Source organism: Syngnathus leptorhynchus, chromosome 14, assembly GCF_054491065.1.
Source record: "Syngnathus leptorhynchus isolate UIUO chromosome 14, UIUO_Slep, whole genome shotgun sequence".
Classification (NCBI taxonomy): Eukaryota; Metazoa; Chordata; class Actinopteri; order Syngnathiformes; family Syngnathidae; genus Syngnathus; species Syngnathus leptorhynchus.
Window position 1 is genome coordinate 7,678,821 of NC_141208.1, and position 27,762 is coordinate 7,706,582.

General features: G+C 38.4%; 2 protein-coding genes across 2 annotated transcripts in view; one reads left to right on the plus strand and one right to left on the minus strand.

The window, feature by feature from the left end:
- Positions 1-869: 869 nt before the first annotated feature.
- LOC147046380 (myosin-7-like) lies at positions 870-11,987 on the plus strand. The gene is made up of 37 exons (XM_085930387.1): positions 870-1,086; positions 1,169-1,312; positions 1,391-1,547; positions 1,615-1,642; positions 1,728-1,836; positions 2,005-2,097; positions 2,175-2,238; positions 3,038-3,136; positions 3,240-3,343; positions 3,431-3,569; positions 3,853-3,971; positions 4,044-4,193; positions 4,300-4,470; positions 4,542-4,851; positions 4,966-5,033; positions 5,382-5,587; positions 5,671-5,794; positions 5,873-6,009; positions 6,476-6,731; positions 6,816-7,058; positions 7,127-7,303; positions 7,378-7,523; positions 7,603-7,693; positions 7,962-8,351; positions 8,445-8,571; positions 8,650-8,768; positions 8,841-9,037; positions 9,104-9,287; positions 9,385-9,550; positions 9,631-9,755; positions 9,846-10,154; positions 10,233-10,436; positions 10,520-10,816; positions 10,941-11,045; positions 11,136-11,231; positions 11,300-11,434; positions 11,868-11,987. Exons 1-37 carry the CDS (start codon positions 886-888, stop codon positions 11,886-11,888), a joined length of 5,811 nt encoding a protein of 1,936 aa, XP_085786513.1. The 5' UTR covers positions 870-885; the 3' UTR covers positions 11,889-11,987.
- Positions 11,988-14,801: 2,814 nt separating this feature from the next.
- The window catches only part of LOC147046381 (uncharacterized), a 43,425-nt gene continuing 30,464 nt past the window's right edge, over positions 14,802-27,762 (minus strand). Inside the window, exons 12-20 of the mRNA XM_085930356.1 lie at positions 27,444-27,558; positions 27,122-27,181; positions 26,664-26,920; positions 24,405-24,461; positions 21,554-21,646; positions 20,353-20,434; positions 20,161-20,270; positions 19,608-19,803; positions 14,802-19,304 (exon numbers count right to left, since the gene is read on the minus strand). Of these exons, the coding sequence (XP_085786482.1) occupies positions 19,300-19,304; positions 19,608-19,803; positions 20,161-20,270; positions 20,353-20,434; positions 21,554-21,646; positions 24,405-24,461; positions 26,664-26,920; positions 27,122-27,181; positions 27,444-27,558 (975 nt within the window). The 3' untranslated portion in view covers positions 14,802-19,299. The remainder of the gene's footprint in view (positions 19,305-19,607; positions 19,804-20,160; positions 20,271-20,352; positions 20,435-21,553; positions 21,647-24,404; positions 24,462-26,663; positions 26,921-27,121; positions 27,182-27,443; positions 27,559-27,762) is intronic.

The window sequence follows — 27,762 nt, forward strand, 5'->3', positions numbered from 1 at the left end:
TAAAATCTGGTTGCTTACAAGCCCATAAATACTTAATTTAGAATCAGAATAGGCCCAATGTCTGTACAACATAACGAGACAAATTATCATATAGATAATACAATTAAATCTATGCCGTACATTGATTATAGGTCATGCGGTTTGTTTTCTGAGGATACGTGACACAAAATATCAAATAGTAATTAAACAATCCATTTAAAAAAAACAGACAAACCCAATATAAGAAAAATCACCATAGCAATACGCTGTTCCAGTTTGCATCCTACAATAAAATTGCTATTATTAGTTGCTATTGTACTTCGTAATTTGATAGAGAGTAGTCTACGGCTCTCCACCTACAACCACCCCTTCCTACGTCATGTCCAATTGTTCTTTTGTGGACAAGGTGATAGCAACAAATAGCAGCACTAGACTGGACCCAATTTGGGGGATGTTTTTTTTCTGATATGCAAATGGGATACAATCCGTCTCATATTCATCACCTTATTTGGCTGAGTAACAACCTTTATTAATGGAGAGGACACCTGGCATCAGCTACCACAACCATTATTCCGCTTGACAGTTTGACAGCTTAAGGTAAGCACAACAGAACACGAGATATTCACTACAGTATTTACATTAGCTTAACATCTTAACATACAGGATTTGTTCTCCAATTAACTTTTATTTTGTTGACCATGTCTATAGTAGATCATAATGGATGAGACATTCAATTTTGTAATAGTAGACTAATTGCTACAATGTAAATATTGCAAAAAAACATATTTTTAACAGAAATAAACATACTAACATAATTTACAGAAAAAGTGGAGTGAAATGCAACTGGAACATGGTTGTGTTCAAACATGACATTGCCTCTTGACAGAAGAAATAAAAAGGAGAAAAATGGGTGATGCAGCAATGGCAGAGTTTGGGCCAGCTGCCCCTTTTCTTCGAAAGTCAGACAAGGAGCGTTTGGAAGCCCAAACTCGACAATTTGATATGAAGAAGGAATGCTTCGTTCCAGACCCTGAAGTTGAGTACGTCAAGGCATCTGTTACAAGTCGAGATGGTGACAAAGTTACTGCTCAGACTGAGTTTGGAAAGGTATATTTTTAAAAGTTTTTTAGTTGAAACCCTAAAAAAACTACATGCTTTCATTTTAAGAGTGCATTATTTATTTCTACAGACTGTGACAGTGAAGGAGATTGACGTCCATCCTCAGAACCCGCCAAAGTTTGATAAAATTGAAGACATGGCCATGTTCACATTCCTTCATGAGCCCGCTGTGTTGTTTAACCTCAAAGAGCGTTACGCGGCATGGATGATCTATGTAAGATAATCACATTCATTTTCCTGTCATTTCTTGATGTCACGCAATTTAAAAGTTTTTTGTTTTTGTTTTTGTTAGACCTACTCCGGGCTGTTCTGTGTGACTGTCAACCCCTACAAGTCGCTGCCAGTCTACAACCGAGAGGTGGTTGTTGCCTACAGAGGAAAGAAGAGGAGTGAAGCTCCTCCTCACATCTTCTCCATCTCTGACAACGCCTACCAGTACATGCTGGCAGGTACAAAATCTACATTTCAACCACAAATGTAAAAGCCATGAATGAAAGGAAGCTTTTTGATTTACAGACAGGGAAAACCAGTCCATTCTTATCACGTAAGTCACAGATATTGCATTTCTTAAGTAGTTAATAAGGTTTCGATGTCTTGTTCTAAACTGATGCTGTCACGATTAAACTCAGTGGAGAATCCGGTGCTGGAAAGACTGTCAACACCAAGAGAGTAATACAATACTTTGCCAGCATTGCTGCGGTTCCAACTGGAAAGAAAGATGCAGCAGCTGAGAAAAAGGTGACACATAACTGCATATTTTTCCTGAAAAGTGTGACTGAATTACAAACGATGTGATCTGAGCGGTGTTTGAATTTTAGGTTTCACCAAATTTAAAATAATCACAGCCATGTTTATTTCCCCACACACCTTGTCCATAAGACAGCAACTCACAAATTTTGTCTTCAGGGTACCCTGGAGGATCAAATCATCCAGGCGAACCCTGCTCTGGAGGCCTTCGGTAATGCTAAGACAATCAGAAATGACAATTCTTCGAGATTTGTGAGTATGTTCATTCATTGAGGCAAATTTAGAAATGCCATATTATTGAAATGACTGTTCAACACTTTGCATTTCAGGGAAAATTTATCAGAATTCATTTTGACAATCGAGGAAAGTTGGCTTCTGCTGATATTGAGACCTGTAAGTGAAGCATTATCTTTCCACATACATTTTCCAAAACACATCTTCAAGTGTTGCGAGATCAGACATCAGCTGACTTGGTGGGTAACAAGAAATCCCATGCCAAACAGTAACGCGAACAATTCAACTACAGAAGTACCGTATTTTCCGGACTATAAGGCTCACCTAAAAACCTAAAATTTTCTCAAAAGCCGACAGTGCGCCTTATAGCCTTACATATGGACCAAATTCCTAAATTTAAACTGGCCCAAAGCATTGTGTCATGAAATCAATCATAAGTGCCCCGCTGAAGACTATGAATCATGAATCAAAAAGACAATGGATCATTATTTTGTGATTATAAAGTAATTTGTTGCATCTGAAGTTGAAATAAAAAAGATAAAATGGAGAATGATTTGATTTGGATTACAAATCTGACATGATGCATTAATGGTGCACCTTATAGTCCGGTGCGCCTTATATAAGGACAAAGTTTTAAAATGGGCCATTCATTGAAGGTGCGCTTTATAGTCCGGGGCACCTTATAGTCCAGAAAATGCGGTACATAAAATTGAGACAATTATTGAATTAACCTAATTTATTGTACATGGAAACCATACAAAGTGGAAGAACATACAAATATCTCTCAAATTATTTTTATTTAGCTGCAAGCAATGACCTTCTTGTTTTGCACAACAATGCTAACTTTTTTTTTGCTATTTTTATGTTTAAATGTTTCAAAATATAGTGACAGCAAATGCCCAAACTGTGTTTTTTAACCACAACATACATTAATATTCCATATGTATATATTAAACAGATCTTCTGGAAAAGTCTCGTGTGACCTACCAGCTCAAAGCTGAAAGGGACTATCATATTTTCTACCAAATTTTGTCTCAGGTGAAACCTGAACTTCTTGGTAAGTAATCATAAGCAAATGATATTTTACCAGCTGGGATTATGACAAAATCAATACTTGCTCGAAGTAACTATTTTAAACATTCGGTGTAACGTAATTTTAGAAATGCTGCTGATCACCAACAACCCCTACGACTACGCCTTCATCTCCCAAGGAGAGACAACTGTAGCCTCCATCAATGACTCTGAGGAGCTTATGGCAACTGATGTGAGGGGGAAAAAAAACAGTATACATTGAAATCCAAAAGTTTAATCAATGTTTTGATTGTTTCATCTTTTAATTTTTAATTTTCAGGAGGCCTTTGACGTGCTTGGCTTCACTCAAGAAGAGAAGAACAGTATTTATAAGCTAACAGGTGCCATTATGCACTACGGTAACATGAAGTTTAAACAGAAGCAGCGAGAAGAGCAGGCAGAAGCGGACGGTACTGAAGGTAAGCTAATATTTGCCCACTTTTCTTTAACAAATATATTTTAAATTTTTTTTTACCGGCATGGTGTTATGGTCAAACTCAGTCAAGCTTCTCCAAGAGGTATTACATCTAGTGAAGGGTCCGGTTTATGTGGGGAAAAAATATTTATCTTGGTCTTTACCATGCACTTGTGTAACCTCTTCGAGCTTCCCCCGGATATCAAAGCAATAACAGAAACAACAGAAATAAAGAAAAAAAAAGATGTTCAATAAATACAGGCGGTATGAAAATATTCTCCCTACAGTTGCTGACAAAGTTGCTTATCTGATGGGCCTGAACTCTGCTGACCTCATCAAAGGTCTCCTTCATCCGAGAGTTAAAGTAGGAAATGAGTGGGTCACCAAAGGACAAAGTGTTGCTCAGGTATGTATTGGTGAGGAATCTTTTGAGGAAAAAATTGAAATACGTACTAGAAATGTATCAATTATTTTCTAGGTTTACTATGCTATTGGTGCACTGGCCAAGTCAGTGTATGAGAAGATGTTTCTGTGGATGGTGGTCCGTATCAACCAATCGCTGGACACCAAGCAGCCTCGTCAATACTTCATTGGTGTTTTGGATATCGCTGGATTTGAGATCTTTGATGTGAGCTGTGGTTAATTAATCATGGAGTAAAATCAGATTTCAGATCTCTTTTAGATTTACTGTGCATAAGTTGAAAATGAGAAAAGCTTTTAACTTTCATTTACAGTTCAACACCTTCGAGCAGCTTTGTATCAACTTTACCAATGAAAAACTGCAACAGTTTTTCAACCATCACATGTTTGTGCTGGAGCAGGAAGAGTACAAGAAGGAGGGTATTGAATGGATCTTTATAGATTTCGGTATGGACTTACAAGCCTGTATTGACTTGATTGAGAAGGTGAGTAACGTGTTATTAAAATATGGTTGCGCAATGTAGATTCTACTCAACGTCTATTTTGTTTTCCTTAGCCCATGGGTATCATGTCCATCCTTGAAGAGGAGTGTATGTTCCCCAAAGCCAGTGACACCACGTTTAAAGCTAAGCTCTACGACAACCATCTAGGAAAATCCAACAACTTCCAGAAGCCCAGAGTCGTCAAAGGGAGACCAGAGGCTCATTTTTCCCTTGTCCACTACGCTGGCACCGTTGATTACAATATCAACAACTGGCTTGTAAAGAACAAGGACCCCCTAAATGAGACTGTTGTTGGACTTTTCCAGAAATCTAACCTCAAACTATTATCCATTCTTTTTGCTGGGTATGCAGGAGCTGATTCTGGTATGTTGACCTTTACAAAAATTGTATTTGTGAATAAGGTGTTTCAGAAATACAAACCTTGAATGTGATTGCTTCCAGCGCAATATGTTTTACAATTCAGTTTTGTTCATTTAGATTCTGGCAAGGGAAAAGGTGCCAAGAAGAAAGGTTCCTCGTTCCAGACGGTGTCTGCTTTACATAGGGTAAGACATTTCCCTTTTTTTTTTTAAATAGTCACAACTATGAAAGGCTCACTGATTACATAGCAACATTAAAGAAAGCAGCAACACACAATGCTTTTAATTCTTGATTACTCTCATTGACAAATCGACAAATTATCACAGGTAAAATCAGGGAGCATTTATCCAAGCTGTATGCATAATCATTATTATCATCATGATAAACCAACAATTTAAGTTTGTGGCACTTAAGGACACTACAGAGATATATATTATACACTCTTTCACAAAAACCCAATACGTCAAAGCACCTCCACATCTAAAAAAATGGTTTATAGAATTCACATGAATCAAATTGATGAAACCTTGCAGGAGAATCTAAACAAGCTGATGACCAACCTGAGGTCTACTCACCCCCACTTTGTACGCTGCATCATCCCCAATGAGACCAAGACTCCTGGAGCCATGGAGAACCCTCTGGTGATGCACCAGCTGCGCTGTAACGGTGTGCTGGAAGGCATCCGAATCTGTAGGAAGGGCTTCCCCAACAGGATCCTCTATGGAGATTTCAAACAGAGGTATGCATCTGAGTGAATTGTCCATTCAAAGCACATGAATCAACGAGATAATTTCAAATGAAAAATGTTCCATTCCCACAAAGATACCGTATTCTGAACCCCAATGCAATTCCGGAAGGGCAGTTCATTGACAACAAGAAGGCTGCAGAGAAACTGTTAGGGTCTTTGGATATTGACCACAGTCAGTACAGGCTTGGACACACCAAGGTCTGCAACTTTTACTTTATATAAGAGAATATTATTTTTATATAATTGTTGCCAATAATAAATAATGCACTCCAACAGGTGTTCTTCAAAGCAGGACTGCTGGGTCAGCTTGAAGAGATGCGAGATGACCGATTAGCACTGATTATCACTGGCATCCAAGCTCGGTCAAGGGGTCTTCTTGCTAGAATTGAGTTCCAGAAGATTGTTGAACGAAGGTAACAAAGCCAAACACTGTAAAGATTTATATTTCATGATGAAAAAAATGTAGGTACACCTTGGCAAATACTGTATGAAAGCCATAATTTATGCAAGGCCAGGTCCTAAAACGGGCATCCTCGGCTTACTGAATACACTAAATTGGATTTACGGTTGTAGTCAAAATTATTCAACCACCGTTGTACACAATATTTCTTTCCAATTTTTCCTAAAAATATATACTTTGCAAATCACCAACAAAATAAGAAGAATATCTATTGAAAAACAACTAACATTATAAGTTGTAATTATTTTGTCTTAAATGTGGCCATGGTTGAAATATTGGACATTTTGCAAGTAGCCTTCATATAATATACAATAAGAATTGAATTAATTATTTTGTAGTGAAAGGCAGTCAATCTGAATAAATGGATTTGGATGTACTGTACAAAGTTCTAACATAAAATCAATGACTGTTGTCAACAGAGATGCATTACTTGTGATCCAGTGGAACATCCGTGCCTTCATGGGGGTGAAGAATTGGCCCTGGATGAAAATGTTCTTCAAGATTAAACCTCTCCTTAAGTCGGCAGAGACTGAGAAGGAAATGGCCAATATGAAGGAAGAGTTTACCAAACTAAAAGAGGCTTATGCAAAATCAGAAGCCCGGAAAAAGGAACTGGAAGAAAAAATGGTCACTCTTCTCCAAGAGAAAAATGACTTACAGCTTCAAGTTCAGGCTGTATGTCTACCATAAGAAATACCAATCATTTTAAGACCAAAACAAGCCTGCCAACTCATCATTATGTGTATTTCTTGATAACAGGAGCAAGATAACCTTTGTGATGCTGAGGAAAGATGTGAGGGATTGATTAAAAGCAAAATCCAGATGGAAGCAAAAACCAAAGAGTTAACCGAACGACTGGAAGATGAGGAGGAGATGAATGCTGAACTAACATCAAAGAAACGTAAATTGGAGGATGAGTGCTCTGAGCTAAAGAAAGACATTGATGACTTAGAATTAACCCTTGCTAAGGTGGAAAAGGAGAAACATGCCACTGAGAACAAGGTACAATCCAGATATTCCGTGTCCTGAAGACGATCATGTATGAACTGAAAATATATTTCTATGAATAGGTAAAGAACTTGACTGAGGAAATGGCTGCTTTGGATGAAATTATCGCCAAGCTGACTAAAGAGAAGAAAGCCTTGCAAGAAGCTCATCAGCAAACACTGGATGACCTTCAGAGTGAAGAAGACAAAGTCAACACTCTTACAAAGGCCAAGTCAAAACTAGAGCAGCAAGTGGATGATGTGAGATTCAACATGAAATATAAATCAATAATCAGTGCTAACTAATCAAACTAATTGTGAATACTTGCCAACAGCTGGAAGGATCCCTGGAGCAAGAGAAGAAAGTGCGAATGGACCTTGAAAGGGCAAAGCGAAAGCTTGAAGGGGACTTAAAATTAGCTCAAGAGAGTCTTATGGACTTGGAAAATGACAAGCAACAACTTGAAGAGCGACTGAAAAAGTAAGAGGTTCCAGGTTTAAAAAAAACACACAATTGTATTTTAATTTTGTGACTGAAATATATTTATGTCCACTCACAGGAAAGATTTTGAAATTAATCAGCTTTTGTGCAAAATTGAGGATGAGGAAGCCATGAGTACACAGCTCCAGAAAAAATTGAAGGAGTTGCAGGTAATATAATAATTCTATTAAAAATATATTTATATATTCAAATACATAAATATGTCATCGAAAGGACCACAATTTATAGCAAGCTAACGGAACTTAGTTTTGAGAGCCAAAAAGACCAAGGGTCAGTTTTGACTGGATTGCTGCCGATTGACAATGGGCCTTTTGTATTAATTAAAATTTGTTGTCTGCTGAAGAACACAATCATATTCTGGGTCCTGTGCTCAGACATTCTTGTACGGTTTTGCACACAACTTCTCATGCGTAATAGGCCCGCATCGAAGAGCTGGAGGAAGAGCTCGAGGCAGAGCGAGCTGCTCGAGCCAAGGTGGAAAAGCAGAGAGCAGACTTGGCCAGAGAGTTGGAGGAGATCAGTGAGAGGCTCGAGGAGGCCGGTGGAGCAACATCTGCCCAGATTGAGATGAACAAGAAGAGAGAGGCTGAGTTCCAGAAGCTTCGCCGAGATCTGGAAGAGGCCACGCTGCAGCATGAAGCCACTGCGGCCACTCTGAGAAAGAAACAAGCTGACAGTGTGGCTGACTTGGGGGAGCAGATTGACAACCTGCAGAGAGTCAAGCAGAAACTGGAGAAGGAGAAGAGTGAACTCAGACTGGAACTGGATGATGTCGTCTCCAATATGGAACACATTGTAAAGTCTAAGGTACTGTAATTAATATGACAGGTTAGTACTTGTTGTTTTGCTCACTTTGAATCACCTATTTCATTGCCTTTCTCTTTAATCGGTTGTTTTCAGAGTCATTTGGAGAAAATGTGCCGGTCTCTGGAAGACCAGATGAGTGAATATAAAACAAAAGCAGAAGAGGGACAGCGTACCATCAATGACTTCACCATGCACAAAGCCAAACTTCAAACTGAAAATGGTATCGTTTGTTGAATTCATTTTCTATCATTTTCAAATGTCCTAACAAAAACACATATCATTGCTCTGTGAAAATTAGGTGAACTTTCAAGGCAACTTGAGGAGAAGGATTCCTTGGTGTCACAACTCACCAGAGGAAAGCAGTCCTACACTCAACAAATTGAAGACCTTAAAAGACAACTGGAAGAGGAAGTCAAGGTAGCTTTGTGATGAGAATAATAATATACATTACAACGTGAGGCATAGCCAACTGTACGTATTTCATTTTAGGCCAAGAACGCATTAGCCCATGCTGTGCAGTCTTCTCGCCACGACTGCGACCTGCTCAGAGAGCAGTATGAGGAAGAACAAGAGGCCAAGGCTGAATTGCAGCGTGGTATGTCCAAGAGCAATGCTGAGGTGGCTCAGTGGAGGACCAAGTATGAAACTGATGCCATCCAGAGGACTGAAGAATTGGAAGATGCTAAGTGAGTTAACGCCACAACTGTATATCTAACAGTGACACAGAGAGTTTCACAGTAAACTAAATGCAGGAAGAAGCTAGCTCAACGTCTGCAGGATGCAGAGGAAGCTGTGGAAGCAGTCAATGCTAAATGTTCCTCTCTGGAGAAAACCAAACACAGACTGCAGAATGAAATAGAAGATCTCATGGTGGATGTGGAGAGATCAAATGCTGCTGCTGCTGCTCTGGACAAGAAGCAAAGAAACTTTGATAAGGTTGAACTAATTTCATACGGACTGCCAATGACCGTGATTTTATTTTATTCTAGGAACACAATTCAAAATATTAAAAAAAATATGGACTGCCTTTCAGATCTTGGCAGAGTGGAAGCAGAAATATGAGGAGTCTCAAACAGAGTTGGAAAGCTCTCAAAAGGAGGCAAGGACTTTAAGCACAGAGCTTTTCAAACTCAAGAATTCCTACGAAGAATCTCTCGAGCACCTTGAGACTATGAAGCGAGAAAATAAGAACCTACAAGGTCAGTTAGCAATCATTCATTCCAATATTCCATAAAAATCAATATCACTTGAATTTACAATGGATTTTATATGAATGCAGAGGAAATATCTGACCTCACTGAACAAATCAGTGAGGGTGGAAAGAGCATCCATGAGCTCGAGAAGATTCGAAAGCAGTTGGAACAGGAGAAGTCAGACATTCAAACTGCTCTGGAAGAAGCTGAGGTAGGTTGTGTAAAAAAAAATAAAAATAAATCAATTCATCATGAATAGTTTAAGCAGGTGCAGCAACACCACAATATTTGATCTTTATAGGCCACATTGGAGCATGAGGAAGGAAAGATTCTCAGAGCCCAGCTTGAGTTCAGTCAAGTGAAGGCTGAAATTGAGCGCAAGCTGGCTGAAAAAGATGAAGAGCTGGAGCAAGCAAAGAGAAACCAACAGAGGGTCGTTGACAACCTTCAGAGCGCCCTTGAGGCTGAGACCCGAAGCAGGAACGAGGCCCTTCGTTTGAAGAAGAAGATGGAGGGAGACCTCAATGAAATGGAGATCCAACTAAGTCAAGCCAACCGGCAGGCAGCCGAGGCTCAGAAGCAACTCAAATCTGTTCATGCGCATCTGAAGGTTTGAACTGACTGAAGAACAAGCCCTCCTGACTCCCCTTCAAAAACAGACTTTAACATTTGGGTTTCCATTTTCAAGGATTCCCAAATCCAACTTGATGAGTCTCTTCGTGCCAATGATGATCTTAAAGAGAACATCGCCATTGTGGAGAGACGGAACAACCTGATGCAGGCTGAGCTGGAGGAACTGAGGGCTGCACTGGAGCAAGCTGAGAGAAGTCGCAAACTTGCTGAGCAAGAATTGTTGGAAGTCAGCGAGAGGGTGCAGCTACTGCACTCACAGGTAAAAATGCATTCATGCAAATAGTAACTTGATCTCAGTTAAAGTTTGGTGAGCCGATGTGTATTTCTCCCCGATTTATTCAGAACACCAGCCTGCTAAACCAGAAGAAGAAACTGGAAGCTGACACATCCCAACTTCAGAGTGAGGTTGAAGATGCAATTCAGGAGTGCAGAAATGCTGAGGAGAAGGCCAAGAAGGCCATCACTGATGCAGCCATGATGGCGGAAGAGCTGAAGAAAGAGCAGGACACTAGTGCTCACCTGGAGCGTATGAAGAAGAACATGGAGCAAACCATCAAAGACCTGCAGCACCGTTTGGACGAAGCTGAACAAATTGCTATGAAAGGAGGGAGGAAGCAAATACAGAAGCTCGAGGCCCGGGTGAGTGCTACTAAATCATGCAACCATAAAATGCTGACCACATCAGAAATACACGGTGGATAAAAAAGATCCTATCTAAGATTCCAAATAAAAAAAAAAAAAATTCATGTTTTCCTCCAAACAGATTAAAGACCTGGAAAGTGAAGTGGAAATTGAACAAAGAAAGTCCAGCGATGCAGTCAAGGGTGTGCGGAAGTATGAGAGACGCATCAAGGAGCTAACCTACCAAGTAAGATTAAATTAGTTACAAAAATAACACAAATTAAAATTTTAATATTTTTGTTTGATGTATTTATTATTATATTTATTTTTATTTCAGACAGAAGAGGATCGTAAGAATCTAGCCCGTCTGCAAGACCTAGTGGATAAACTCCAGTTGAAAGTGAAATCATACAAGAGGAATGCTGAGGAGGCTGTAAGCACTCATAATATACTTTTGTGAAATCTTCCCATGTGAAAATAATTCTAATATTGTGTGTATAGGAGGAGCAAGCCAACAGCAACATGATCAAGTTCCGTAAGATTCAGCACGAGCTTGATGAAGCAGAGGAGAGAGCTGACATTGCTGAGTCTCAGGTCAACAAGTTGCGAGCCAAGAGTCGGGATGTTGGCCCAAAGGTCAGTTTGTGATGTTTTGTTCATGTGTTAAATATAATAAATACATCTTGCAAATATTTTTAGAATCCGGCTATGGAGAATATTGTGAATAAAACTAAATATTTTTTATAGCTACTAGTTGTTGCCAAAGTGGATATGGATGATTTTGTTGCACATTCAATTTCTGCCGAAATTTCACGAAAATCGAGAATTAATTGGGATAATTCTATGTTCATCATCATTAAGCAATTGTTTGGTGTTTGACTATCATGGTAAAACAATTTTATACAGTTACAGAGCGTACAGTATAACATAATACAGATCATTCTTGACCAAATGAAATGTCTAAATAAAACAACTTAGACAATATGATGGACAAAATTTACCTCACAAATTTCAACTCTGAGAAAATTGTCAGACTCACATAGTCTTTTTTTTTTTTCTGTAATTGAAGAAAGGACAGAATGAAGAATGAAGCTCCCGGATCATCGTTTTGCCCCGGAGTTACCTGTGGCCTGACTGTTGGTGATTCCAGGAGTGTGTTAATCAGTAGAATAAAGTAATCTGCATCTCACACCATCCTTTGCCTTTTTATTTCCAATTCTACCAACATAATAATTGCAATGATTTCAATGAGCTGCAAAAAATACATCTGCTTAAAGCCGCCGGTGGCTGTAAGATATCCCACTGAGTCGTGGCCATGCACATGATCTTTCTCATATGCGCACACACACACACACACACACACACACACACACACACACACACACACACACACACACACAAAGTACACAAAGTCTTAAAGGTTGTAAGAAAGAGATATACATTTTGGTCAGTGTTGTGATTTACTATTTCAAATAGACAAAAATGAAAACAAGACACAATTAAAAGGTATGAATAGCTTATATGTAACAGGTCCAATCATCTCTAATAAGACACTACAACAACATAAACTGCACAGAGATCATCGGAATCTCAGAAATCTTAATTATAATCCAGCTCTTGTCATTAATGACTTAAATCAAATCTAGCCATATGTTTTAAAAAGAATAATAGACTTGAAATTATTCTTGTACATTTAGTGTTTTCTCGCAATCGACATTCGAAAGAGTACGTTAATATTAAAATGCATTGAATTAGATTTGTGATCTCAATATAAATATTAGAGATGTCACAAGATAAATGTGGAAAAAGAACTTCTTTATATCCTGAATTATTTTGGTGCAATGTTATATATGTCTTACCTTGATGTTGTTTCTCCGTTTTTCTCCATGCTCATAGCACTTTCCATCAGCAGAAGAGTCCTTCTGAGTGTTTAAGATCCCACCTCATTGTCTGAATGGACGCTGATATAAAGGACAAGCCAAGAAAAGGACATATGGAGGGAAGGTCCAATACTCAACACCTCCTCAAGTGACATTTGGAAATAAGCATTCTAATAATAGCGGCTTCGTCTGACAGATTTCAAGACACATAGAGTGTCTCACTCCTTGCCTTTGTGCACATGCATGCATGAGATTGCACAAGGATACAAGGACAGTGGACAGCTGAGAATGGCACATTTAATGAGAGGCTTACAGTTCATCCTCATCCTTGATGCCGGGCAGAGATTTAAGGATAAGTAATGGAGTTCAGAAAACGGAGATGTCAAACATTCAAAAAATGATTTATAAATGTCACTCACCACGCTTCACTGGGCAGTGGCTGTTTGGCGTATTCTACGACACACTGTGCAGTGTGATGGCGATTGTTACTAAATGATGGGCAATCACTGATAAATACTGGTTATACATGTCATGGTTGCGACACGTTTTTGAATAATTTAAATAAATCAAATTATAGGCTTGATATGGAGCCGGAAAGGGATGAGTTTTCAGAATTCCAAGTTTGGTATTTATTGTCGGTCAGGTCATAATAAATAGGAGGAGTGTTTTTTTTTTCTCCCCCAAACTCCCCCTTCAAATGACCTAATCCTTAATATCACGTCACAATCTTATAAAATGATATCTAAAATTAGGTTGAGTTGCAAATGCATATTAAATATTGCATTATAGTGTAGGATAAGCGGTTTGGAAGATGAATGCTTTGTGATTTCACAATACAGGGTGGCAAAGAAATAACAACGGTGTTGACGTCTGCTCTTTTCTTCATCTTTTTATTTCTTGATGAATATTCACATCACTGGTTGACAATCACAAAGAACATCTCTTTCATACCAAATATTCAGAATTGGAGGGGAAGATGAGCTCTAGCTAAAAAAAAAGATGGATGTCTAACAATCAGCAGTTACTTTCTTGTCTTCCGTATGCTTTTGCTCTGGTGTTGTGCCCATCACAATAATTGCACACACTACAGTGGGCCTATTCAACAACACTGAAAAGCAGTTCCTTGTGATAATGTATAAATGTGAATGTTGCACACACACGTGTGCACTGAATGTGCAGTTCATAATTGCGCAAGAAAACTGTACTTATGTGTATACAAAAAGGTATACAATAAATTGACCCAGTTTTATTTTTTCTTGTTTACAAATGGATTTGTACTTGAGAAGATATCATTTGATAGTCCTAAATAGCCCAATATTTTTATGTTTTGGAAATACCAGCCAACATTTGCCAAATTGTGTTGATTGGTATGTAAGGATTTATATCAATAAGGAGTAATACTTTAAAAGATAATTCAAAAAACTGTGGAAGAAAGGGCTGCCCAGTGTGTCCTACTCTCCTGTACCAAATACTGCCAAAAGTAGACATCCGTTTTCAACGGATACATACGAAATATCTTGAGGTTCCAAAATGTCCGTGGACATTTCCAAGCCGAGACACCACATTTGCTGTCCTTTTAAAGAATCACTGAATTTCATTGATCAGCTATCTTCCAGAGCATAACAGGAACAGACCTCATAAATGAATTAAATCTTTGATATATTTGAAGACATTCTTGAAATCAGAGTCTACGAATTGGGACTCTCTCCATAAAGAAAAAGTATGTTTTTCTTTCTTGCACTGTTAATTTAATAATAATACCATTAGAAGCTGTAACAGGTTTAGGAACACAAATGTTCACCAGTCAACATCCACAACACCCTGTGAAGTATGATTTTTTTTTAATTATTATTATTATATCAGGAGTGATAAAAAGGTGGTTCTATCTATATACAGGGGATAGTGAAATCCTAGAAGGAAATGCAGAATTCCAGTGATAATTGGACACAAACACTTATGGGTGGATATGATCTAATTATTATTACCTACAGTGCAAGTCATAGATCTGCAACTTTACCTAGATTCCCCACACATGATTACTTTTGATTCCAAAAGCACAATCAATATTATTCTCTTTAAAATGTGACTTCTTCAAAACCTTGCTACAGTTGTTCTTTGCTACTGGTGCAGCACAAAAGCATATGTGTTAAATTTGGCTGTGTTTTGCCAGTTTGTGGAGCGAGCCAAAAACTTGTACCCCTAAACTGCAGACTTGTAAAGCTCCCACTTTTTAGGTCTTTTCCACCGTTTTAGGAGTGAGCCTTTTTGAGCCTAAAAAAATGTTGTGTGTCGCTTAATGCATCACTCCAGGGTGCTGAAATACAAATTACTCCAGACTTTTTTCTCAGACAATTCATAGTTGATTGCTGCTACGATCGAGAAGATAGGAAAGGGGGGGGGGGGGTAGCAATCGACACTGTCAAAGTGCCATTTGTACCTCGTTTTGTTTTTTTAATAAAGTCAGCATGAACACTTCTCCTGCTGCTATCACCACTACCACCCACAAGTATTTTACATCACACTACTGGATGCTTATAATGAAAATCAGAGATTTGGAAATAAAACATTAGGCCACATACTTGAATAGCTCATTCCAGATGGGCCTTTAGAATCACCATTAGATGAAAATTACAAAGCATACGTTATGCTGAAGAGTAGAGTTTAGGTGAGGGCACACTTTAGCTCAGCTTTGAAATGTTGTTATAAATGTCGTTATAGCCAGTAGCACAACACCAATGACCAACGCTTCACCAGAATCCACAAACTGACTAGAATGATGGTTTATCCAAGATACAACTCAAAGCCATGGTCACATACAGGTTGTCTTTACTACTATTACGAGTTCATATTGTCATACATGTGAACAACTTACTATTCTTATCAAAGTGCTGTTATTCCTTTGCACAGAATGACAGTGGAATGCACAATTTAATTTCACGCATGATCCACATATTTTACTTAGGCATCTTATGAATATGATTTGGAGGGTGCAGAACAATATCAAATCCGATTATTCTTTTATTGTCTAGATTTTCTTCTTATTTTGATCAATTTTAACAATCCAGACTAATAGATTCCCCAAAACATAGATGCACAGTAGCCGACTATACCCATATATACGTAGTACTGTAAAACAAAGTTTAGTACCTCAAGAAATGAACAAGACTGTGTTGAAAGTGCACAAGAGGGGAGCTGTACATAATGAATATAATTTGAATAGCATTTATGTGCAGGACACACACATATAAATAGCATGAGAGACAGATCAGCTTTCTGAAACAGCCTTACGGTTTCAGAGCCAGACTATCAGTGTTCCAGAGGCTAAGCGGCACTCTAAAAGGTGGATGAAACGGCAACACTTCACACATCTGACATCAACGGCCACAAACACCTCACTAAACCTTCACTGTTTAAGTGCAGGCCAGTAGATTGGAAATTCATGGTCTAAAGGCCTTTTGCCGAGTTGATGGTGGGCTGAACCTATATCACACAAAACATTCTGTCTGTAAAATTGGTACATCACAGTGTAAAAAGCTGAAATGTTGTTCATGGAGCCAACTCTTTAAGTTTAACAAAAATAATGCTCCATCATATTTTGGGTTCATTCGTTGAATGTTATACAATAACCCTACTGAGACAAAACCACATAGGATAATTAATTAACTAATTAATTCATCAATCAATCAATAAGTTAAATAAATTAGTACATCGATTAGTTAATTAATTACTTAAATGATTAATTATTTAAATAATTCATTTCAAACATCATTAAAAAAAAGTCCTCTAATATTACTGAGTGTGCCACAACTACAATACTTTATCAATGCCAGAGTAGAGTTGCATTGATGGGATTAATTTGCAGTCTAGTTCAGTCAAATACAGCTAAGCCTCGATTCTACGTAGCCTTTGGGGTCCAGAATTTGTGAATGGCGTTAACCCCAAAAGAGCGTTGTTTAGAAAGCCTTGGAAGGAAAAAAAATCAGAGCCATATATACGATAGTATGGGGAAATTGCAGTAGGGAAATACGTACTAAGACACACGCGTTTGCATTTGAGGAATAACATCATTGTTCTGGGTGAAAATAAATAGGATATAATTGACCATGTAGTTTTTGTTGTGCATTCTCTACAATATTGTCCATTAAAATTACGACGAAAAAAATGAGGTCGATACTCAAACCGCGTTAGACAGAATGTAGTGTAGAATCGAAGCACGTAAAATCGAGGCTTAACTGTAGTTCTTGGTGCTTTTTTTTTAAATAGTTCTTTTAGTAGGAGTAATAAAACAACAATAATAATAATTATAATCTTTGATGTGTTTTGATGTGCTACACAAACTATCAAAGATGGAAAGTATGACAAATTAAAATGTTTAAAAAAAAGCATCTGCAAAAAAAAAAAAAAAAACTAACATCTTTCTTGTATTTACAGTACAAATCCAGGCTATAACAAAACAAGAGAATCAAATTTGACCTCCACTCTTAATCAGTATTTCATTTCTCGATATCAGTATTTTCCAAAATAATTAATCAACATGTTATGCCAAAGTAGCACAATAAATCCTCACTTGGATTTATTTGAACACATTCTACCCAAAAGACACTTTAGATTAGGATTTTTGTAATCTTGCTAAAGGCTACCTATTCAGCACATGTGTCTGCTTGGGTATGTAATTGTGACAGCAGTCGGGATTACTATATTGCTCTAATCGACGTCTAATGAGAGACAGGAAGTGGAATTTGATGAATGAATGTCTGCTTGAGGTAAGCCTATGACAAACATGATAAGAATTTTAAATCAGTCTAGTTTAGCATTGTCTTAATCAACAACCCAACTTGTTTGGATATTGGGTATTTCTTCTTGTGTGTGCATAGACAGCGTAAAGAAAATTAACAGGTTGAATCTCTTTAGGCCCAATCCACAGCGAGCAAAGCAGCCAAACGAAACTGAAGTGGACCATTGTGAAAAAAATGCAGTTGGTGACTCTTCCCATTCCATTGACCACCGTAACTGCAACCCTGTAATAATACACTACACTGTATTATTTCATAATTGAACTACAAAAACATGACGTGATTGTCGAGGAAGAGATGATGACTGCATGGTGGAAACGGGTGAGAATAAAAAAGATGGTGGCTATTTTGAGAGGTCGTTGGTAGTGATTGATTGCCTCATTTATTTACTTCACTTGTGCATTTTGGCAACCATGCTTTGTTTTCTAACCACAGGTATAAATTAAATTATTAATATTGTTTAGTATTATTGTAAAACACAATAGATATACTGTGAGCGGTGTATTGGTACGACTTGGCGGGTCCCCTTAAATGTAAATTTAGCAAATCATTTTGTAAAGGTTTGAAAATGAATTACAGAACCCTGGACAGTGCCAGACAGTTCGTTTGGTTTCTACCACGGCGCTCGCTGCGACGGGCCTAATAGATCACATCACATTGAGATCGAAATATGCTATAACACATTAGCTTTGCCTTTAATAGAGTTTTATCTAATTCACTAGATTTAGACTCCCCCCTGGCCTCCAAATGTATGAACCTGAACTAAACTAAACATTCCTGCCATGTCCCACAGGTCTTGTGCTAAAACCATGTGATCAGAAAGTCCAAGTGTTGCAGAGACTTTTTGTCAGTAGGATGCAAATGTACATGATCCAACAGTTTAGTAGTGCTGATACATTCACCTAACACAAACAAAGCAATCTACAGTAAGGCTCGTCTATCAGCAGACAATAATCACATCCAGCCTACTGAATATTCATATTTTTCATGTCGCAATTTATATGCAATGTAATTTTAAAATGTGCAGCAGCAATGAATTTCAACTGAAGTTCAATACAAATGAAATGCAAATAATTCAAGGAAACACAGCAATTAAATAGACACTAATTCTGACGGATATCATTTTCCCTTCCAAAATCGTCTCAATCTATCATCAACTGTTGTTTCACTCTCTCTTACTAACAGTGACACTGATACCAATGTGTAACTGCAGATACAGTATAAGGGTTTCAATAGAGACAATGCTAAGCAAGCTCTAGTTACCTACAATGACACACAGTGCAGCGCTGTAGTTACCATAGATTTACAAACCATTAAGTGCTGGTTAAAAGGTTGACTGTGCCCATTTAAAGCAGACAGGGAATTAGTTGCTATCCAGCTGAATTCATGAGTAAGCTTCCGATGGTTAGGAAAGCGTGGAGCTGGATTATCAATAGAGGTGAAGTTGCTACTAGTTGGAGGATTAATGGATTGGTGAGTAAGTTACTAAAGTAGGTGAAGTTACTTCATGGAAAAAAAAAAAAAAAAGGCCAACTAAAAATATTTCTACGGAGCGTTGAGGTCTACAGTGATGGGATTTTAGTTTTGCATTTTACGTCCTCAATGACAGTGCTCATGAGGAGTACGATGAGACGGAAGTTTTACAGACAATAAGTGCTCTTCTCTATGGTGCGGAGAGCTAAAGGTCAATCCCCTGGCAGGCGGACGTTCAGTTTGGTGCTGCGGGAGGGGGGGATGGAGGGCGGGGCCAAAGGGAAGTCACCATGGAAGGTTGGTTGGTCAGCCGGCAAGCGCGGTGCCTGCCCCACTAAAACTCTGGCGCTGAGATTCAATCTGTGAAAGGGAGGAAGCCAGATTAAATTTCTAATGCTCAGTTCACTGTTTTGTTTTGTTTTGAAATATATTGCTAACTACTTTATAATTGTTACGTTTTTTTTATATATTGTGTTTTGTGTTTGTGAGTCAGTAAGTGACATAGCAGCGTCATTAAACATTTGAGCATTGACAATTAGAAATTACATTTTTCAAACCCTTACACCATACTAAGTGAGCAAAATTAACAGCAGAATACCGATGAGGTGTTCAAAGTAATGACTATAATTACTATTTATTCTAGTAATGTGTGTTTACACCTACTTTTCTCAGCAATGCGCCTGTCAATACTCAGGGGGTCCCTCAATCCATCTCCTCCAAAAGGAGTAGGCATGGGCTCCTTAACCCCATTTTCCTTTGCAACACCTCCCGGTGCTGTCGTTGCCTTGGCAACACCTGCCGGTCCTACACTTGGAGTGCTGTTTGGGGGTGAGGGTGTTTTTTCCTCTGCTCTCTCCTCCTGTTACCGTTTATAGACATACATGCATGGTAAGCAAGGACAAAAGCACACATCCAATTTATTAGTGGGCTAGTCATTGTGGCACTACTCCATCTAGTGGTGATGACTGGAAAGAGCACAATGAGTCAGCAGACGCATCATATACATTCATCCATCTATTCTCGACTCTATACTATAAAATAGAGCCTGTCCCTTGACCTTTGGCGAGAGCACACTGAACAATTGCTGGGCCCAATTTAATTTTCGAAGAACCTAAAAAAAATTGGAATGTGTGTGTGATTCAAACTCCATACAGGAACTCCTGAGCCAAAATTGAAAACGTTCAATATGAAAGAATTTATCATAATAGCAACTCACCTTGTGTCCATTCGTATGTCCATTTCCTTGTCCCACGTTGTCCAGTGAGCCAATCTTGGATTTTGCCTTGATGTTCAGTTTATGAGACTCAATCTTGACATCTCCACCACCTGCAGTAAATGTGTTAATATGAAACCATTCTAAAAGGAAAAACAAGCACGCACTCACGCACACACACACACGAGCGACAACCTGGCTTGTGCTTGATGTTGTCCTTGGAGCCACATTTGGATGTGACCTTGCTCACGTCAACCTTCTTGTTCAGGATCTGCACCTAAGAAGCAGAGATTTCAAAAATGAATATTCTGTCCTAGCAAATGCCCACACTGACGAATCGGCCATGTTCCATATCTGGCACATTTATTGAAAGGATAAAGGGATCTCTTTTTTGGGTATGTGGAGAAACCACAATCATCCTGAATTCTTTGAGGTTCGTTTTGATAAGCTAATTATTGCCAATCATATAATTTATGTACTTCAGAATTTATATCCAATGAAACCACTGTATATTACATTGATGAATAAATACTATAATATACTTGATGCTGTATGGCAGTGGTATAAAGAAGTTGACATGAACCTAGTATATTCAAATAAATGATCATGTGCATGTTATATGGAAGCTGAATTCCAATTCTTCCTTCTTTTGGGGAAGTACACTTAGAAGTAAGACCAAATGGCAAATTAGATAAGATCAAAATGGAAAATTAAATAATGTATACAAAAAGGAAGAAAGTATGATAACTGCAAATTAAACCAAATATGGGTCTCCCCCACCTCGCCTGTGATCAGCACTATCAAGTTCTTCCATTAAAACTCATCAAACAATTCCTTCAGAATTACTGTATCAAAAAGCAAACAATTAAAAAGGGGTCAGAAATTTTAAATTCCTTTAAGATCCAGTTCATTCAAGTTCAGCCCAAAGTAATTAGAGATTGGTTGTTAAGATTGTTTGTAAAGTAGTTGTGAAAGCACAGATCATGCGTTTTGACATGCAGTAGAGTTAAGGCACATATTAACTCTAAATATAATGAATGCTAAACTTTTCACATTCATCACCACGCACAGAAAAAGCAAAGACACAAAACGTACCTTTAAGAGTGGCAGGGGGGGGGGATTTTAAACAGCAGTGTGGCGCTTACTAAGATAAAGATCAGTCCCATAAGTGTAAATACAGCCCAGTCAGGTCTATATGATAGCTTTGCATACCCAAAACTGCTGTTATATATTTTTTTTTTCTCTTGCAGAAAGCAATGTAGGCTTTTCATGGCTGCTACAGAATAACAAGAGATTCTTGATACATCACAAATTTGGAATTTGCTTAAGAACCTGATATTGAAGTCTCATGCCAAACCAGTCTACTCTCATCAGCAGCAGCAGCAGCTTTACTTACATTGCCACCTCCAGGGACATGTTTGATATTGTCCTTGGAGCCACAGCGAGACGTGACATGGCTGAAGTCCAACTTTTTGTGCACTATCTGAACCTAAAGACAGTCAGGGAGACACATAGGCAAGCAAGAAAAGGATAGGTATCAGATGGAGGTGTTACAGACAGAAATAGAAAGCAAAAGAGAGATGAGAGCAGCAGAAAAGAGAAAGATCAGCTGGCAGCTTTAAGTTCACAGAAAACTTGCACTGTTATGGAAGTGTTTCTGTCATTCAACTCAAATGCTTCCTCTTAAATTAGCTCAGTGTTTGAAACATCAGCTAAATGGAGCTAATGCATAAGGCTGTACTTTTTTTTTTTTTTTTTTCAAAAAAAGAAATTCATTCCAGTTCCAAAAATGAATGCTGAATGTGAAACAGATGAGGATACTGACTTAATAACAAAGCGCTTCCATTGACAGCATAAGATAAAGCCAGCAAAGGACAGGTGAGACAGAGCACATGCAACACAATACTGTACTGCACAAAACATTCAGGGTGAGTTTTGGCTAAGCATGCCGTTCAGACTAAATGTTGTTGAACTGTCACCAAGTTTGAGCAACAACGACCAGGATGTTTGATTAAACATGGATTACAGACAAGAGAATGTTGATTTGCACCACAGTGGTCAGGTCAAGGCCTCATCATGCGTGATGTAACCTCATCAGCATACCAGCAACCTCATAGACATCAGCAACTTCAGCCTAACTGAGCCCATCAGTGTTCACAATTGTGTGTTCTGTTTTTTCTTTGACTTTTATTTTTCGAGTAAAATATTCCAAAAGAAAGACACAAAACGTGATGACAAGAAGAGAACGCATAAAATAAGTGGACTCACTTTCAAAAAGCAGTACCCCACAACTGTCAGACATAATATGTATTTAATCTTTTAATTCATTCAGCCCTTATCAAATGTTTTATTTAAATGCATTAAGAGACTATAAAAACACAAGGTTCCTATCATTTCAAAATACTTGATCGATGTTTTGTCTGAAATTTTAGCTTGTATCTGTGTGAGTGTTTTTTTTTCTTCAATCAAAATCAAAACTTAACAGTATTAACAAGAATGCTGCCCACACACACACACACACACACACATACATAATTCCTGATGCTTTGCTGCTGGCTCAATTGTGGGAATTAAATGAACATCTCACTCAGCTACTCCAACATCCCTAAGTAATATTTGATAGAGCTGAATAGTCGTAAATTTCCAGTACAATCTTCCGCCATGTCCATTTCATCTGCTTATATTGCACTTCTGGGCAGGTTCTCTTGTATATTTGCTATCTATCTATAGTTATAGGGGCCACTCATAAACAATGAAATACTTAACCAGCCATACTTCAAAATTACATGGTGACAGGATCAACCCAATTTATTGCCAACACAGATCACTATGAGTGAGTGGGGAAGATAAAAAAAAAACACATTTTTAAAAACAAGATTAGATAAATGGCTCAATGCGAGGGGCGTGGCCTCACAGTTATGCTTATCAGAGCACAAATATTGGGATCTATATTGTTTCTGTGCATTACGATATTCATGGTACCTAAATAAAATGTTTTAATTATGGCAGGGATCACCAACTATATTTGTCAGAGGGCCGGAATTTTACCAGACAGTCACCTTGGGGTGACCGTCAAAAGAAGATTACATAAAAATCAAATTTTGGCTATTTTTAAACAAATGTTTTCTTTGTTCCTCATAATGATAAAATCCAGTCACGGGCCGGATTGAATGGTTTGGCGGATTTGGTCGGCGGGCCACCAGTTGATGATGACTGGAGTATGGAATTGAGCTACATCATGTATTCTTCAGTGATGACTGAAAAAGACGACGGTTTGACAATTCAATGGGGATCCAGAGTACGTATATACAGTATGTACTTCCTATTTATTATAGTTAGATGTCAGTAAAACTGGAAAATGCCTGCCAACTTTACCCTCTTAAAAGTCCAGTTGTTCTTATTCAAGCAAAAAGCAGTATAAACCGGCACACAGCGGAATGAAATATGGATAAAGTGGGTTTGATGGAAATGTTTCAAGAAGAATGTATGCAGAACACTTTCGGAACTAAGACGTCTGATCGTAATGGGAATGAACAGGAAACTGAAATGAAAGTGTGGAGTTTTAATACTTCTTAATCCATGAATTCTTATGCTAAATACTGCATATACGCAGGAGCCACAGCACAGCGGAGATGATCTTTGAGCTAATTCCAGAAGTAGTCTTGACTTATAAATAGGGAAATTACTTTTTGCAAGAAACTGTTTCTTTTTTCAGCCTGATGAAAATGCAATTTACAAATCGTGCAACTCGGTTTGCTTCATATCTGTCATGTATTCGGGACTGATGTTGTCTCATACCACTATTATTTTTTTTTTATATTGTATAGTATTGTAAATGAAAAAAAAAAAAGATTTATGTTGCCTGTAGAGCAAAAACATTATTTCACTTCAGGCTAATCCTGATGACTAATATTTACCGATATCCACTAAATTGCAAAACCCTGCATGATTAAAATGAGGGGAAAAGGGAGTTTTGAACATTCAAAGAAAAATTCTTAAATCATTCGACTGCAACCCTTCACAAGATATATCTGAGAAAAACAATTTCCTTACCATACCAATGAGTACAAATAAATGCCCATCATTGTTTTTTATATTAGAGGTTTTAATTACTTTCTTTTTCTACGCCTTCCTCAATTTTACTGTGTCTTTCATTGACCATAGGAGACACTATGTGGTCAATGCAAATTAGAGAAGAAATTAAATATTGGTGTGTAGAAGTGAATATGCAGGTGGCGGCGACTCACTCTGGCCTTGGGAGGATTGGATGGGTCTGTTGTCTTGTTGTTCTGTGTGGAAGAAACCTGGGGAGACACCCACCTCCTGGTCAATAACTCTCACAAATTCTTACTGGATAGGATTATTAGCTTCATTATGAAACATGGTCCTAGCAGTTTTGTAGCATTTGGCTGAAATGTAAGCAGAGCAAGAACTATACATTTCAAAATCCATCCAATTATTTATTTTGGAAGTTACATAGTCGTCATAGAAGGAGTCTGTTTGGTCATTCATGCCCATAGTTAACCTCCACCATATTTCTCAAAAATGTAATAAAGGCAACAAGTTTTTTCTTGGTTGTTCAAGACAGTTCATCTTGAAAAAGGTTTCTTCAGTTCTAAATCTAGAGCAAGGATGGGCAACCAAAAAGGCCACTTGGGCATGTTTCCTCTACTACAGTAGATTCCTGAACACGCGCAACAATTTGCAGATTTTTACATTTTTGTAAATATTGTTTTGGGTTTTTCTTTTAGGGGGAGGTGCAGTAAGCCCTGTTTCATTGCAGAAAAAGTATAATGGAGGTTAATCTGTGTTTTTTTTGTAGAATACTTTGGGTTTTATTTTGCCAATGCATTTCATTGGGTGTCAGATGCAGATTTTCGCAATTCACAGGCCGACCTGGGGCAAGCCAAATATTCCATATCAAAACCCAAATTGGGTCACATAGCTTGTTAGTGAAGATGAAAAAAGGTAACAAAATCAGAGAGCATTTGTTGAAAGCGACACTGTGCATGAGGCTTCATAATGTACAAACAAATATCAGCATCATTAAAGACGTAGTGAGCCAGTGCTAAGAAATTACAATGCAGGGATGTGATGTGCTGGAGCGAGTATGTTCTACAGCTGTCACCAAGGTTGATCAAAAGAAGAGAGGCGTGAAAGAAAAAGAAGTGAACTTATTAAAGAGCACTAAAAGAGCAAGAAGAAAACACGAGAAAACACAAGACTTTTTTTTTTTTTTTGGGAGACTTGGACATATGCCTGTCAGACTGGTAATTTTGTGGTAGAAATTCAATCCATGGCTAAGTCCTGGCACAGGGTGAACTGCTGATCGGTGAATTTGATCAGAGCACCGGCTAAAGCAATGACAATGTCCCACTCATGCGCAGATTAGTCCCATCATTCCTTGTCAGTTCAGCTACCTGTCTTGCTCTCATAGTCGGCGTTTTTTTTTTTTCTGACTGACCGACTATACCCAAACACCGCCTGCCCCGACCTATACGATTCCCGCCTTACGTCATGCTTGCTTGTCGGTTCGACCTCTGCTTGTCTTTGACCATGTTTTCACCTTGACCTCCTGCTGCACTGCATCTGCAATGCGCCCGCTCTCCACCTCTTGCTCTTTTCAAAAAAACAGGACTTGTGCTGCATTTGGTTAGGAGGATAGGAGGAAAAAATTTTTTTGATTTGCACAAAGGAGTTTATGCAAATTTGCACACCATCCCACCTTACAGGTATTTTGCCTTTCCCTTCCAACGAGCCAGCAGCATCAATTCCTCCTCTATTTTTTCCCTTACAGGGCACCAAATGGAAGAGCTACAGTACATTTGTTTTGTATTTTCTAATACTAGTGTCAACGTCGAAAAAGTTTGTTTTGTTACGTTCATGTAACTTGGAAAAAAATGCTGATTGAAAAATATTCAGAAAAAAAAATGCTGATTGAAAAACAAGCCAATTGCCCCAATATAAGGACATACACATTGTCACAGGAAATACAGCATGCATGAACAGAAATAATGTGGAAGTGTCACAGAAGGTGTGAGGCCGTAAATTGCAACTTGGTGGTTGGAACAGTACAAATAACAAACAGAATGGCATACGTAAATATTGCTCATGGACTTTGGATGTTTTATGTTGTAAGCAAACAGGCTTACAGAATATGGACTAATTAAAACATTAAATACGAAAATAATAATGAAATCAACAACATAAGAATGGGATCTTGTATTTTTTCCCCATTTTGGGTTTAATTGTTAGAAATCACTGCGTTGTAACAGAGTCTATAAATTAAAATAATGCTTCACGGATTATATTTGAAGATGCCCAAGTTATAAAGTTTTCGTATGTAAGTTCACAGTAACAAAGTTTTATCCCTTATCCCAAAAAAATTCAGAATTCTAAATTTAACCTTGGACCCATGTGTAGTGAGCCCTATGATGAGCAATTAGTGAAGAAATCATTGCGGCATGATTAGCAAAGATAACATTTAGCTCCTTTGGTGGTCCTACCTTTCCTCCACCAGGCTGGTACTTAATGTTGTCGGTGGACCCGATCTTGGAACGCACGTTCTTCAAGTCTGGTGTGGGCGCATTGATGGGGCGGAGAGTTCGAGGAGCACGGGGCACCGTTGGCTTCTTTTCCAGAGCGGTTTGCTTGGGAACAGGAGGCTTGGTGATGACCCGGCGTCGTTGGGTGGGAGCGGTTTCACTGTTGGTTGTGTTTGCTGGAGTCGTTGGAGAGGTGGTGGAGGCTGGACGTGGACGAGCTACAGAGACAAAAAAAAAAAAAAAAGATCTCTCAAATGATGTTTGAATCAATTTAATGTCATGTCAGAGTAAAATGGTGTAACATTTGAAACCTGATCATGCACAACCCTAAAAAGTACTTACATCAATGTAATTGAAGAAAAACACTGTCCAATATTTCTGACTTTATGAATTTCATTCATATGCGTTAAGTTTCTCACCTGTAGGTTTGGTTTTCTTGACTTCTGCTGATTTGTTCTCAGTCTTGTCATTCTTATTCGCTGTAAAAAAAGAAGCAGTAAATAAGTGTTATACAGGGACTAGAAATAGGAACCACTGGGAATATTGTGCACTATACCGCTTATCTTTATTTATGTTGTGGATGAGCTGGAACCTATCCCAGAACGCATGACATTACCTCAGAGGTTTCAGTCTACTATAGGTTACTTTTAGCTTAGGTACCAAGATGGAGACTGAAGCAACTCCATCGCAAATTATTTTTTGTTGTTAAATGTGTGTATTTGTGTGTGCTCGTTGATTTACCAGCAGTTTTGGTCCCAGTAGAAGCAGAGGAATTGTTCTTATTGGCAACAGAACGCGGAGCGGGAGTGGCTTTTTGCACAGCCGCACGTTTCTCAGCTGCTCCACTTTCTGGTGTCTGAGAATCAAACCCAAAAAAATATAATGTCTGTGTGCGTGCGTGCGAGTGTGTATATTTATCCATCCATCATCCGAACCGCTTTATTCCCACGGGGGTCGCGGGTATGCTGGAGCCTATCCCAGCCGTCATCGGGCAGTAGGCGGGGGACACCCTGAACCGGTTGCCAGCCAATGGCAGGGCACACAGAGACAAACAACCATC